The following is a 14,575-nucleotide window of genomic DNA, read 5'->3' on the forward strand; positions in this document are numbered from 1 at the left end:
AAATTATAGAACCAAAAAAATCCAAAATGAGCTTTTTAAATAATATGTATGCATCCTGCAGGGCCGCCACCGTCAGAGCAACACACCCAAACATCTAGAGTGAATAAATTGTTTTAGATTTTGAGTCCATTCAATTCAAGAAATTTTTTAAATAATTTCATTAAAATACCCCTAAACAAAGGGAGCACTGGCTCCACTAGTACCATTTGCCCGGAGTGTAAATCTCAGAGCAAATGTTTCATGGGTCCGGTGCTCCCTTGAGCACTGGACCCACGAATAAAACTTGCATTAAAATAATAATATCACTCAGGAAAAACCCCGGTTCAGGATGCCCCGCTCCAACAGCCACAGACAAGCAGTTCACAAAATGACTCATTTAAATAAAATATTTCAATTTTTCAATGGGTTTTTATACTATTTTACGTAAATCTCAGTATTTGCGAAAATAAATAAATAGCCATGAATATACGGGAACAGTTTTAAAGAGCTCCATATATTCGTTTAATTAAAAACTTAAATATCTGTAACATTCCATTATCAGAAAGTGAAGAATACGACATTTGATAAATTTTTTCGATGCAAGGCTTATTTAGGGTTTGATTGACTGTATACTAGCTTGGGAACCCAGTTTTGCCTGTAGACGACAAACCACCCAATTCAGAATTTTAAACCAAGCTAAGAACATTCCCGTGGTTCTCCCAAGTTCCCCAATCAAAGTTTGAGGGGAATCAGTCAAAAGGTTAATAATTTATGATCGGACTTACAAACAGACATTACTTTACCTATATACTAGCTTGGGAACCCAGCGCTGCCCAGGTTATTGAAAGTTACTCCCGCCGTTTACCCGCACTTTAACAATTTCACCGGGAAACTAAATTTTCGTTATTTAAGTCGACAAACTCAATTTAGAATCTCAAAACCAATCTAAGAACATTCCCGAGGGTCTCACGAGTTCCCCAATCGAAACTTGAGGCAAATCAGTCCAAGGGTTCCTGAGTTATGATCGAGATTACAACTTTATGTATATAGATAATATACTTTGCTTGCCTGTCTCTATGTTAGGTTAATGTTTGTTTGTGTCCAATAAACGTCAAAAAGGGATGGAATCATTTATTTAAGGAAGGGTGAAATCTCAAACTTAATGTTTTAACAGCACGACATTTTTCTCAGAGGAGCTACGAAGTCGCAAGGTCGCAAATATATGACCTCCTTACAATGTCTCACTTCATACTTCAGAAATGTCATTAAATGCAAATAAAATGCATGAAGTTATCAAATGTGGGAAAAAGAATAAATCATAATTATTATATGCGGTTTATGTACAGGTTGAACCACTTAACATTACAAGTGACTGAAGACGTTTGAAATCATTGATAGCTATTTAATTAAAATTACTATTGAGCTCACCAATTTCAAGTGACCCTCCATGCAAAGATAGCAATGCTCGATTTACAACGGTACAGCACACCTTCAAGCGTTGTCTGATCAAGTATGAATTAGATATGGACGTTCATAATTTTAAAAACTGAATATTTAGAGTTGTTGTTTCACTACAGAAGTTACTTGCGCATTTCTATTGCTGGAAAACATTAAGGAAATATCAAAATAATTGATTAGATTAAGGTCATGGGTACCGTTGTGAATCGAGCATTGTCATATTGCATGGGAATTCGCTTCAATTATCGTAAAGCCTTTTAAATGGGTACTTTAACTCCCCTTTGTAGTCCACTGTAGTCCCGATTCAAGGACTATATACGATAATGTATCCCTCAGTATAGTTCTGTATTATTCTCAGAAGTCCTAATAGTCACCTAAATACTGTAATTAGTCCTCCATCCTCTTTTTTTATACCTTAATCCTTTACTAATGTCAAGTAGGGGGGAGGAGGAAATTTTAGAAAAAAGGGTAAAATTTAGGTAGAATTTGAAAATAGGAAAATTTTCAACTATTTTTTTTAAGGGGGAAACCCCCCGTTGAAGATAAGGGCAAGCTTATTTTTTACCCACCACACCTGATTTTAACCTTTGCCCATAATTCCCGCGGTGGGGCAAGGGCCCCACCCAGGGATTTTCTTTGTGGTTTCTTTATCTAAGTCTCCTTGGGTTTATTGCTTAAGAAACATGGAGAATAGTGTCAAAATTAAGCACATCTCAAACCAACAAAACAACAATTTTCTCACATTCTTGTTTAAGAATAAAAGTTGAAGGAGTTGATGGGTACCGTTAGTGTGGCCATTTTAATAATAGAAGGTCAAATATAAAGTATCAATTACTAACCAGCCTAAAAGTGACACCGAAATCAAAAAAAAATTAAAACCAAAATTTCTTAAAATTTGTTGAGAACTATATTAGAATTAAAGTTGCTTTTTCTGGAGAAATAACATTTAACATGTATATAATAAATATGAAGAAGCTAGTTTTATTATCTAACGGAAATCAAGAAGAAAAAAATGAAATTATACAAATGGGACTACATGAACAAAAACCGCATTTAAATGCAGAAACGCAACGTGGTTCTTCAGCATTTTAAAACTCTCAATATTTGATCAATTTATTTGGTATCACAATTCTCACAGCCGTGTTACAATTCTCAGGTTTGATCGACGATGCTTTGACAAATTCTCTAACGTTTGACAGATTGACATTAATGACAGAATGATCGGTTGACGGATTGATTGATTGAAGTTTCGGATTGATCCAGTTTCTCTAGTTCACAGTTTGAAGCTTTCGCATTGAACAAACATATCAAATTTATTTCATTTTAAAATTTTTGTCGAAAATATTTTCCCGCCACTAATCCCAATCTTAATTGATCGGAGGGATGATTTCTATTTTCTCGGGAAAACAATAATATTTATAGAATTTCTAGATTCAGTATCTTGATCTTCGAGATGGACCAGGACTAGGAGATCGTCTAGATGTTGATCTATGGTGGGGAGGAGGATTGTAGGGATCTCTGGAGTAGAAGGCTTGATCCCGTTCAGAGTACCTTGGTTCGTACTCGCGATCTCTATACGATCTTTCGTGATAAAGTTGATCTCGACGATCGTCCACTAGTCGTTCATCCTGGTATCTATAATCTCTATATCTATCTTCTCTGTATCGATCATCCCTATATCTATCATCTGGGTATCGTTCATCCCTATATCTATCTCCCCTATAACGGTCACTAATATATCGTTCATTTCTGTACCGTTCGTCCCGATATCGTTCTTCATGGTATCGATCATCTCTACTTCGGTCAATATCTCTATGAATATCTCTGTACGATCTTCGATGATGATCTCTAGTCGAAAATGAATCTCTCCATCGGCAACCTTGATCTCTATCCTCAGGGTCCCGATATCTCTGAGTTCTACTCGACGTGTGTTTATATTTAGTACCTTGTCTCTCTCCCGGTTTCAACGCCTAATTCAAGGTTTCATTTAAATTAATTTCAACATTTTAATACTAGGTTTTAAAAGGGCACTACGAACCCCCCCCCCCCTTCCCTTCTTTGGACAATTTGAGCGATTCTTCTCGGGTCGCCATTTTTTCTTCGTAGTTTTGTAAATCACATTATTTCCGATTTTCTGTTTTAATTGTTGCATTTGAAATATTCTAAATGTCGATTTTTTTTAATTTGACTAGTCGGTAACCTTTTCTGGGGTCACGTGAGTTGTTATAAAATATTTGGGCCCGATTGGTTCTGTTGTTTTGACTTTTTTGGTTCAATTAAAATTTTGGTTGGATTTATACATTAAAAACATTAAAAACCACGAAATTGTCCTTTAATATAATCTTAAAATGTCCGAAAAAGCTGGGAAATAAAGAAGATATAGATCAACTACAGAAAAATAGACAGGCACCAATATTTCCTGTGGAAAATAAATGATTGCATTTTTAATTACCCACACTTTTGAAAAATTTATTAAAGGGAGTGTTCGCGAAAAATGAAAGGGGGTATAGGCTTAATGCGATAAAAAGCGCTTTTGATCGCTACTAATCTTTCTTCTATCTGTTGCGTCTATAAGGAGAAAATTGTTAAAAACGACTAATACCGAAGAACGTAGTGTCCATACAAATTCAGAAAATGCAACATACGACTTAGACCGTAAAAAAATCTATTTAATTTCAAACAAATCATTCAGAAAAATCAACTATATACAAATGTGGCGAAAGATAATCGATGACTATAGGTTGTAATATCTGAATGATTTGTTTGAAATTAAATAGATTTTTTTACGGTCTAAGTCGTATGTTGCATCTTTCTGAAATTGTATGGACACTACGTTCTTCGGTATTAGTAGTTTTTAACAATTTTCTCCTTATAGACGCAACAGATAGAAGTAAGATTAGTAGCGATCAAAAGCGCTTTTTTATCGCATTTAGCTTATACCACCTTTCATTTTTCGCGAACACTCCCTTTAAAACCACATAATTCAAAAATATGAAACTTTAACTCAATTCAATACTACGTAATATATGTGTAAAATATGTATGGTCTTTAAAGAAACATTAAAATACATCAATGTTAAAAGTAAATAAATGAATACAGTGTTGTAAAATGTACACTGTTCAGTGTACATTTTACAGACTGAGTTTAATAACACATAAATTTAGTTTTCGCGTGGTTCATGTTTTAGGTTTAAGAAATTAGACTTATATTTTCAAAGTTGTTCCCAAGTTTAATTCCCTCAAAACTCAAAAAAATTTAAATCTGTCCAAAACATAATGAAATCAGTCATCTAAAATATGTTGACTGTTCACAATGCCCCATATATATCATGACGTGTTTAGTCCCAATTCTAGTTTAACAGAAAATCAATTTTTGCTCTTCTCTTTCAATACAGTGTTGTGCACATTAGACATTTTTTACTGAATTTCAATATTTTCTATTGAATTTCAATATTTTCTATTGAATTTCAATATTTTCTACTGAATTTCAATATTTTCTACTGAATTTCAATAATTTCTACTGAATTTCAATATTTTCTACTGAATTTCAATATTTTCTACTGAATTTCAATAATTTTTACGGAATTTCAAAATTTTCTAATGAATTTCAATATTTTCTGCGTATTACATAAATACTGCATTTTTTTATTGCAGTGAACTCAATACTGTGCTGAATTTTATATTATATGTCAAAAATCGCATATTTGCCAATTCCATCCACCCAGACAAAATGAACAGAAATTTTATATAAAATGGAGTCATCTTAATATTTTTCCAGAAATTTTATAAATGATTATGTTTAATCTTAAACAGAACAAAATCCTTAATTAGAGAAATCCTTCATTAGATGTCAAACAAAAAGGGTTCAGACTTTTAACATGAGATTGAGGCGTAATCCAGGGCTATGAGGGTTCAGCCTCCCCCCTGGATCAGTATAATCTATTGTTTTCTAGGGGGTTTCAGGGTGCACTGCTGAACCCCCTGGAANACTTGAGTTTAAAAGTTTGTGAACTGATGAAACCCTGCCTTGCCACGATGGTAGTAAACACCAGGGGTAGGTTTATGACCAGATTTTGTTAAAGAAAAATCTACCCGGAGCTTGAAACCCTGGAGCTCCTTGCCGTTCATCGCTTCCCTCGCCCGTGTCGCATCCTCGATCTTCTCGAAGTATATAAACCCGAAACCCCGTGAATTGCGACTAGGACCGTCTAGGACTAGGTTTATCTTCTCCAGTTTACCATATTCACTAAACTTCCGATCTAAATCATCCTCAGTTGTGGAATAATTTAATCCGAAAACTCCTAAACAGTTGGAAGGTTCGGGCTTCTCCCGATCTCCATCGATAACCTTCATAGCTGGAGATCTTGGCGATCTTGGAGATCTGAACCTAGGTGATCTATTTCTGGGGGATCTGGGAGATCTAGAGAAAGGAGATCTTGATCTTGAAGAGGGTGCTACAGATCTAGTTCTGACTGGAGAAGGTGAACCTGTTAGGCTCCTCGACATAGTTCTCACTGCTGGAGAACTTCCTCGTGGTTCAGAGGCCATTTCCTTCTTGATTCAATCTTCTGAAATAAACATTTTATAAAAATTCTGGATCTATAAAAAAACGATTTTAGGACGATCAATTTCAACTTGTTTGGACCCCCTCCCATCTTATCATCTTGTCAGTTTAAAAGGTTCAGACATCTGGGCCAAGCGCTGCAGCCACATGTTCACCATATCCATACTGAGTTACATTTAAAATGCTTGTACAAAAATGATGAAAAGGGGGGGGGGAAGTGTGTGTCCAAAATCCTTAACAGGGACTAGAAAATAACCAGTTAATGGGTGTGACCTAGAGAACGATTTTTGGACCCCCCCCCTGGCCCTCCTCCTTATCAATTTTGTATACGACCTAGATTTAAACTATTTTCAACTTAAAAAATAATTTTTGTATTATTTCGGGGTTAAGCAAGGTTAGGACAATTTCGGGCCGAGCGCTGAGGCTAGGACATGGTATGGGTCCGAGCGCTGCGTCCAAGGGCGTATACAGGGGGGAAAGGAGGGTAATGACCCCCCCCCCCCCTAGAGCTCAGAGCTTTCAAACTTTTCGAATCTTGTTTGCTGTTATTCAGTGCACTAAGAAGATTGTATTAGCCTGGACCAGAGCCACTATGACAGAAGTCCGAATGAAAAATCAATTTAGAATGCACATTCATCCTAATGTTTGAATTGGCTTGAGTTTGGAGGTAGTAAAATAATAATTTTTTATTTTTTATTTGGATTTAATTTTTACTTTTTTATAACACCGCTGTTTTGTTATCTTTCTTTTTATTACAAACTAGCTGAAGTGCCCGGCGTTGCCCGTGGAATTTTAAAAATAGAATTTAAACAGAAAACTTTAATTTATTTAGTTTAAGTCATCCTCAAGGGTATCCATGAGTTTCCTTACTAAAATTCAGCTTTATGTCATGATTAGAATTGTACTCCTACTTTTTTTTCAAAACAGAATCTTTTACAAGTCATAATTATTTTCTGGTTTATCCTTTTTTCATCTCATAGAATGTCTTTTACTATCTCAAGTTTAAATACTAATTATTATTAACATAACAGCATATGCATAATAAAGTCGATTTTTTAGATACAATGATTTTATTCTGCTAGTTTTGTTTGAAGGAGAGATAAAGTATAATACATGCAAGGTAATTGGACTGTATGTGTACCTTTAAAATATCTTATTTCTGATATCCAGAAGCCAAATGTTTTAAATTTACTGTTAAAACTTTGCACCCTCCCCCCATAGAAGGAGGGAGGGAGTCCAGAGTTCCTCAAATAGTAATCACCGCCACCCAAATCTGTTTTGCGGCAAGCGCGCTCCTCAATTGGTAATCTCCACCACCTCAATTAGTAATCACCGTAAAATTTCGGCCCAGAAAGTGTCTTAACCTAATTAACCTAACCCTAAATAATACTGGGGGGGTCCAAAAATCGTATACTAGGAAATTACCTAAATCGTTAGCTAGGACAGAGCCCTAAACCTAAATAATACTAAATAAATACTAATTTGGTCATCCTGAACAAAATTGATAGGAGGGGGGGGGTCCAAAATTCGTTCACTACGACAGACCCAATCATCGGGTGTAACAATTTTCTCTCCTGCAAAAATTTCAATAAATGCCACATAAAGAACAGATCTTTATTCTTAAAAAATGATGAATTGATTTTGAGAACTTTGGTGTTTAATTTCATCAGCTGAGTCACTAAACGTTGACGAGCATACCGTGACAGTACAAGCTTTTGTATCCGAATTCCTATTTCCTACCAACAAGTCCCCTAATTTCCCTGATAGTTCCCCGTATATGTTGACCCTGTCCGCCTTGTATTAGTAGACCCTGCCCGCCATGTAACCGCGAAATTTCAAAATTACTGACGACCTGTCCGTTTTAAAATCCTTGGCAAACTAATTCTTAATGTTGTTTTAAGTGTATTGATAAAGGTAATAGGGTGTCCCAAAAACATGGGAATTCAGTGACGAATTCGATATCGTCTTTGCTATAAATTAGCATTGTAAAACCTAATTTCAAAAGACGTACCGTCGTACGGTAATATTATTATGTCTGCTAGAGTTTATTTTATGAAAAGGATAAAACACTGTAATTGATGTGTCATAATGTATCCGCAAGAACATGTGAAGACGGACAAGTTTACTCCGTTTGCAGTATACTGTAATTTTCTTGTTTTCTTATAGTACAACCGTATGCAGTCAAAACAATTAAACAAACAAAATGTATCAATATCAGACGAAACTCTTAAACAGTTTACAGCTTTCTCAGTATAGGTTTCATTATACTGTAACATCAAAGATTTATTTAAAAAGACGATATCGATTCGTCACCATGAATTCCCAAATGTTTAATTGGGACACACTGTAATGATCGTTAGTTTTTTTTGTAACATTGTTATATTGTACAACTAAAACTTAATATAATAAAATCAATCTGATGTCAATCTTGTCATATTTTTTCCATATTATAATCCAGAAACTCAAACTCCCCATTCAGTTATTAACCTGTAATTCCAATTCTTCCAATTTATGATAGAACACTGAAAATTTGCTTTAAAAATTATACACAGATGTCAGTATCATAGTTTATGTTCACGATTTATGAAACAAATTCTGATTTTTCCATAATTTACTGACTTACGGAATAAACATAGGAAAAATTTAGAATTTTATGGAATACTGGTAAGTTTTTAATCTGAATAATGTGTATAGTTTTTGCAGAAGCTTCTTGGTAGGGAGCAACGCCCCCCCCCCCCCCGGATAATTTGAGGGACGTACCCCCTCCCTGGAACACAGGGTGAGATAGATAAAAAAAATCTCATTCGGAGCCGCTTTTTTGCTCAAAATTACGATTTTTTTTGTAAAAATCAAAATGTTGCTAACAATATTATTCCACCTTCCACCCCAGCTGTCTTGGTTCACATTAAAATGACCAAATCCCCTTTATAAAATTTTCAAATTTCCAGGAATTGGGGGAACTACATTAAGCACGCTACCCCCGCCTCCCTGAAAAAAGGTCATAAACCGCCCTCGAGCTCTTGTTTATGTTAATTTAATACTTACAGAAAAATAATTTCAGGTAAGGAACAAGCTAAATATATCTTTACAACACGAACTATTTTTTGAAAAAAATGCTAAAGAAAAACAACCCATTGGCCATTAATAGATAGTTTTGGCAGTTTTGTTTTGCTCACAATTTCTATCAGGGTCAAAATTTGCAAAATTGGCAAATTTGGCAAGGTGTAAGAAAAGAAAAAATTCACATAACAATTTTGAAATTAGTAGCTTTTCAGTTATTTGTTAATCATCATCATTAAAGAATTCTAGAAAACCTACAAAACTCTCAAGAGGAAATCAGATAATAAAAGTACCCACTTTCCACCAATAACAGGAGTACAACAGTACAACAGGAGTACAGCAGGAGTACAACAGGAGTACAACAGGAGTACAACAGGAATACAACAGGAGTACAACAGGAGTACAACAGGGGTACAACAGGAGTACAACAGGAGTACAACAGGAGTACAACAGGAGTACAACAGGAGTACAACAGGAGTACAACAGGAGTACAACAGGAGTACAACAGGAGTACAACAGGAGTACAACAGGAGTACAACAGGAGTACAACAGGAGTACAACAGGAGTACAACAGGAGTACAACAGGAGTACAACAGGAGTACAACAGGAGTACAACAGGAGTACAACAGGAGTACAACAGGAGTATAACAGGAGTATAACAGACAATCTCAGCAAAGTGTTCTCCATTTAAAACCAAAATCTAAGCCCCCCCCCCCAAACAAGGAGAGGTAAAAATGAAATTGAATGTACCCAAAAATTTTAACAGCTAAACATTAGACGACAGGATTCATGCTAAAATGTTTATTTTAATTATTGTAAAATAATATATCATAAAAGTTTCATAAAAAGCACAACTATCTAGAAGAATTACATATATCTGTGAACGAATTAGTAGCATTACATTGATCTTTTAAAGAATTACTAGCATTACATAGATCTATTAACATTTAAGTAGCAGAAGCATTACATACTACATAGATCTGTTAACGTATTGTAATCAATACATAGATTTGTTAAAGAATTGGAAGTATTACAAAGATCAGGTAACGTATTGTACTAATTACATAGATCTGTTAACGAATTCAAAGCATTACATAGATCTGTTAACGAATTAAAAGCATTACATAGATTTCTTAACGAAATAGAAGCATAATATAGATATTTTAACATATTAGTAGCACTTCATAGATCTGTTAACGAATTAGAAGCTTTACTTATCTCTGATAAGATCTGTTAACATATTAGGAGCACTACAAAGATCTGTTAACATATTAGGAGCACTACATAGATCTGTTAAAGAACATTTCATATATATATCTTAACGAATTAAAAGCATAGTATAGATCTGTCAACATATTAGTAGCACTACATAAAGATCTGTTAACATATTAGGAGCACTACAAAGATCTGTTAACACAATATTATCATTACATAGATCTGTTAAAGAACATTTCATATATATATCTTAACGAATTAAAAGCATAGTATAGATCTGTCAACATATTAGTAGCACTACATAGATCTGTAAACATAATAGTAGCACTACATAGATCTGTTTACATATTAGTAGCACTACATAGATCTGTTAACATATTCTTCCTTCTTATATTTCTAACTACTAAACTCGTATCTGAAAGATAATTTTCATCACTAAAATGAGTATACATCATTTTATTGAATATCCAAGAGATTAAAAAGATTAAATAAAATGATTTTAAAAATGGTTTATATCTGAATACAATGCATACAACTTTTTATTTTTAAGGATCTTTTAGAAGTCTCTAAGTCCCAAATATTTCACGATATACTCTACACGGAAAGTTTAAATGCCTGAATTTTAGGAGAATATTTTGCTATTACCTAATAAACCCTCCTGGACCATCACTTCCTTCAAAAGCCACAAGGATACACTTCTCCAACCTAATATGCATGGAATAAATACTTTGTTCAGATATTTGGATAATTAAGGACATTATTTTTTTCTTACACTGACAATAGCAGAACAAAAACACTTAATTGCTAAGTATCTTTTAATAATTTTTTTGAGTAAAGCTCTTCGTTCATTTATATGTTTGCTATGGCTGGCCAAACGGCTGAACCAAATGGGCTGAATGAGGAAACTCATGGATACCCTGCAGGAGAACATATAGACTAGAAAAATTAGAATTTTTTCAAAATTAGATTTTTAAAATTACACGGACAAAGCCAGACACTTCAGCTAGTTTGCAATAAAAAGAAAGATTACAAAACGGCGGTGAAGTGAATGAAGGGGGGGGGGGCGGGGGCTCCCCCAAATCCCATTCTGAACAGCAAACTAATTTTTTTAAGTTCTTCACTCTTCAGTATACGTTTTGAAAAGTTTCGATAGCTCTGTGTGTCGAGGGAGGCACTGCTCCCTCAGACACTCCCCCACGGCCTTTGTCTTGGGAATGTTGTATATACAGCATATATGGGACATGACCTCCCCCCACCCCACTCCACTAGAATAAGCCTCAGATTTGGTATGTAATTGAAACACATGTCCAAAGCCAAATTTTTCAAGACCAGCTCAAAAACAAAGTTTTTGGCTTAACCCCCTAGCTTGTCCTATAGTCGCGGGGCACGGCCCAGAAAGCGTTTAAACCCAGCCTAACCCTAAAATATCTACTAATTTCTCTTTTTCTTGTATTTTAACGCGGCAATTGCGTGTAACTCCTTTAGGCAACTGCCTAGTTTTTACCTGATCATTCCACGTGGCTTTCTATTCCATCCATGGTCCGGTAAGTCCATTTCTTAAAACAAACAATTATATAAGATTAGGAAACCAAGTTGGACGTATTATCATGCGACTCTTCATTTAAACATACTTAATCTCAGACTAAAGTATAAATGGATACCGTTATGAATGAGAAATACAACTTTATTGAAACTAGACTTTTCGGCCGCTTCGCGCTCATCTTCTATTTCAATAGTGAATTTTCTCTATGTCTAAATTGTTAAACAAAACTTAAAAAATGGTTTTGTGGATTTTCAAAAATTTTACGAAAATCGAATTTTGGTGCAGGCAAATTTTTGAAATTTTGATTATTCATTAACCTCCCCTGGGGCCAAGTTTATTGGAAACATTAACAGACAAGCAAATATACAGATGGAGAATTACTTTTAATTATGTTTACAGTTCCTTTACAGGGATTCTGCATTTTAATTAGAAATTTTCGGAGTAAGACTGCTTAATATGGCCACTACCCTATTTAAGACCAATATTTATCACATATTTTATTATTTTATCCTAACTACTTTTTTTTAAAGAGGTTTTGATACGAAAAAAATTATTTTTAATTTCTATTTGTAACCCATGATATTGTGTGTGAATTCAAAACTAAAGTAAATTTCTCATTTATTTTGCCTTCTTCCTTCTGTCGAGTTCACTATTGTGCGACATCATTACAATTAAAAAAACTATTTTTCATTGCAGTACGTTAAAAATCAACGAACATTTTAATTGAAAATGTTTATTGTTCAAATATACCACTATTAATAATGCCCTCCTTGATGGGAGTGGGAGGGGGGCTGCCTTTATTTTTGGTTCAAATCTTCCAATTATTTTGCTGCACACCTAATCAGGGAGCTTTTTTAAAAAATTAAATAAAATTGGACTCTAATGACCTCAACTAATAGAAAATGTTTTAAATATGGCTTTAAACTAGGAACCCAGGCAATACAGTAGCAGAAACAAATCCGGTGTTTGACCTTCTAATGACCTCTAACAACTTCTAGTGACCTCAAAATTGAAAATGTTTTAGCTATGGCTTTATGCATATCAAACGAAATCTAGAAACCATAGAGAATAGAATATATATTAGAGGGGAATTTAAAGAATCTCTCGGTATGATTTTTTTTCAGTCCCTTTCAGCCTGAAAGGGAGTTCAAAGTGTACAAATCATGTAAATGTTCACAAATTATCTGCAGTAGAGTACATTAATACAGTATGTTCCCTAGACTATTCATTTCAATTTCGAATTTTTTAAACTGTTAAATAAACTTTATAATGAATTAGGTGAATAAAAAACACCATTTGATTTATAGTTATAACGGAAAATCATCGTTTGTAAAGTGGAAGGCATAGAGTCTATGTGAAATGATCATTGGTCAATTAGGAAACCAGCCTATTTCATAATTTGGTTTTCTTTTAACAATAATTTTAGATTTTCTATAAAATGATATTCCAGGGCCCAAAAGGTTATATAGCATAAATATGTGAAGTACACCTGCAGTATGGAAACAGTACAACAAAATGGCCGTTTTACACTTTTTTCTAGTAAATTCCCATCTAATAAATATTCTATTCTCTATGCTAGAAACCCAGGCAATACAGAAGCAGGAAAGAATTCAGTGTTTGACCTTTTTATGACAGAGGGTTCCTATCTTTCGTTTGATATGCATAAATTAAAATTAAAACATTCTCAATTTTAAGCTCGTTAGAGGTCATTAAAGTCCAATTTTATTTTTTGAAAATAGCTGCCTAATTAGGCGTGAAGCCAGAACATTGGAAGGTGTGAACCCTGATCTACCTACAGTCGATCAGGTTCAAATCTGGAATCACCAATTCAAAGATAAACATAAAGATTTGACCCGGACGTAGGTAGTTCCAAATACCTCTCCAATTTATTTTATTCGGAATTGCTAATGATAGATTAGATAGATTAAGTACGAGATAAATAACATATCCTGCCTTTAATGAACGCTCCTGACGGACGGAAGAGCATGAGTTTTCCAAGGGTAGAATCGGATACCAGAAGGAACCCCACATCATCTACCAGAATTCCTGTAGGTGATATACACCTAGCATAACAGGGAACTAAGTTCATGTGTAAAATCATGCAAGGTGATAAGCTGGTTTGGATGGGAGGGGGGGAGACAAAAAAATAGTTTTTTTGTGAAAGGTTTGATTTTAAGTTAGATGAGGTGACCATTCCGAACTGATTTTATATCTTAAGGGACTGTTTCAAGTGATCTTTTACTTAAAGAGGGGCATACCTGATTCACAACGGTTCCCTTTAAATATTAGACTGATTGATGATGGCGGACTTTTTATTCTAATTATTTATCTAAACCCACCCCACTAGTGTACATTTGAATATCGGAGCTGGGCCAACCTTTGCAGTCCTATTTTGGACTGTGCCGCAAATTTACATTTACTAAAGCGGCAAAGAAGTGTGAAACGCTTGTAATTGTTTAGTTCGCAACATGATTAGTATTCACTCAATATTAATAATCACTTTCTAATTTCAAATATGAAACTTCTTAGTCAAATTTACGGACATTAAAAATCCTACATTTTCCAAGAATAAATATGACGCCATTCGCTAAATATCGAGTGTACTGCAGTCCTCAATAATCAGTCAAAAGTTTAAAGGAACCGAATTGTACTTTATGGAAGGTCACTTCAGAAATTAAACTAACATGTCTGACATTTTTAGAACCAAGCTACAAACCCTTAATATAACAATAGTGAAAACTAAAGAAAATTTTTTAG

The 14,575-nt window shown here is 34.4% G+C and overlaps 1 protein-coding gene across 1 annotated transcript; it reads right to left on the minus strand.

Annotated features, from left to right (window-relative positions):
• Positions 1-2,402: 2,402 nt before the first annotated feature.
• On the minus strand, positions 2,403-6,024 carry LOC111704192 (transformer-2 protein homolog beta). The gene is made up of 2 exons (XM_023476346.1): positions 5,463-6,024; positions 2,403-3,407 (listed from the first exon to the last, which is right to left on the minus strand). Exons 1-2 carry the CDS (start codon positions 5,982-5,984, stop codon positions 2,871-2,873), a joined length of 1,059 nt encoding a protein of 352 aa, XP_023332114.1. The 5' UTR covers positions 5,985-6,024; the 3' UTR covers positions 2,403-2,870.
• Between the last annotated feature and the right edge of the window lie 8,551 nt (positions 6,025-14,575).

The sequence above is a fragment of the Eurytemora carolleeae genome, unplaced genomic scaffold (assembly GCF_000591075.1).
Source record: "Eurytemora carolleeae unplaced genomic scaffold, Eaff_2.0 scaffold383, whole genome shotgun sequence".
NCBI classification, from domain to species: domain Eukaryota; kingdom Metazoa; phylum Arthropoda; class Copepoda; order Calanoida; family Temoridae; genus Eurytemora; species Eurytemora carolleeae.

What these genes read in the sequence shown, in the direction of transcription:
- LOC111704192 (XM_023476346.1), bottom strand. Translation starts at nt 5,984, where the DNA reads ATGGCCTCTGAACCACGAGGAAGTTCTCCAGCAGTGAGAACTATGTCG. An exon ending in TTTACTACCATCGTGGCAAG is followed by an intron (nt 3,408 to 5,462) that starts GCAGGGTTTCAT and finishes ACCTTGAATTAG; the next exon opens with GCGTTGAAACCGGGAGAGAG.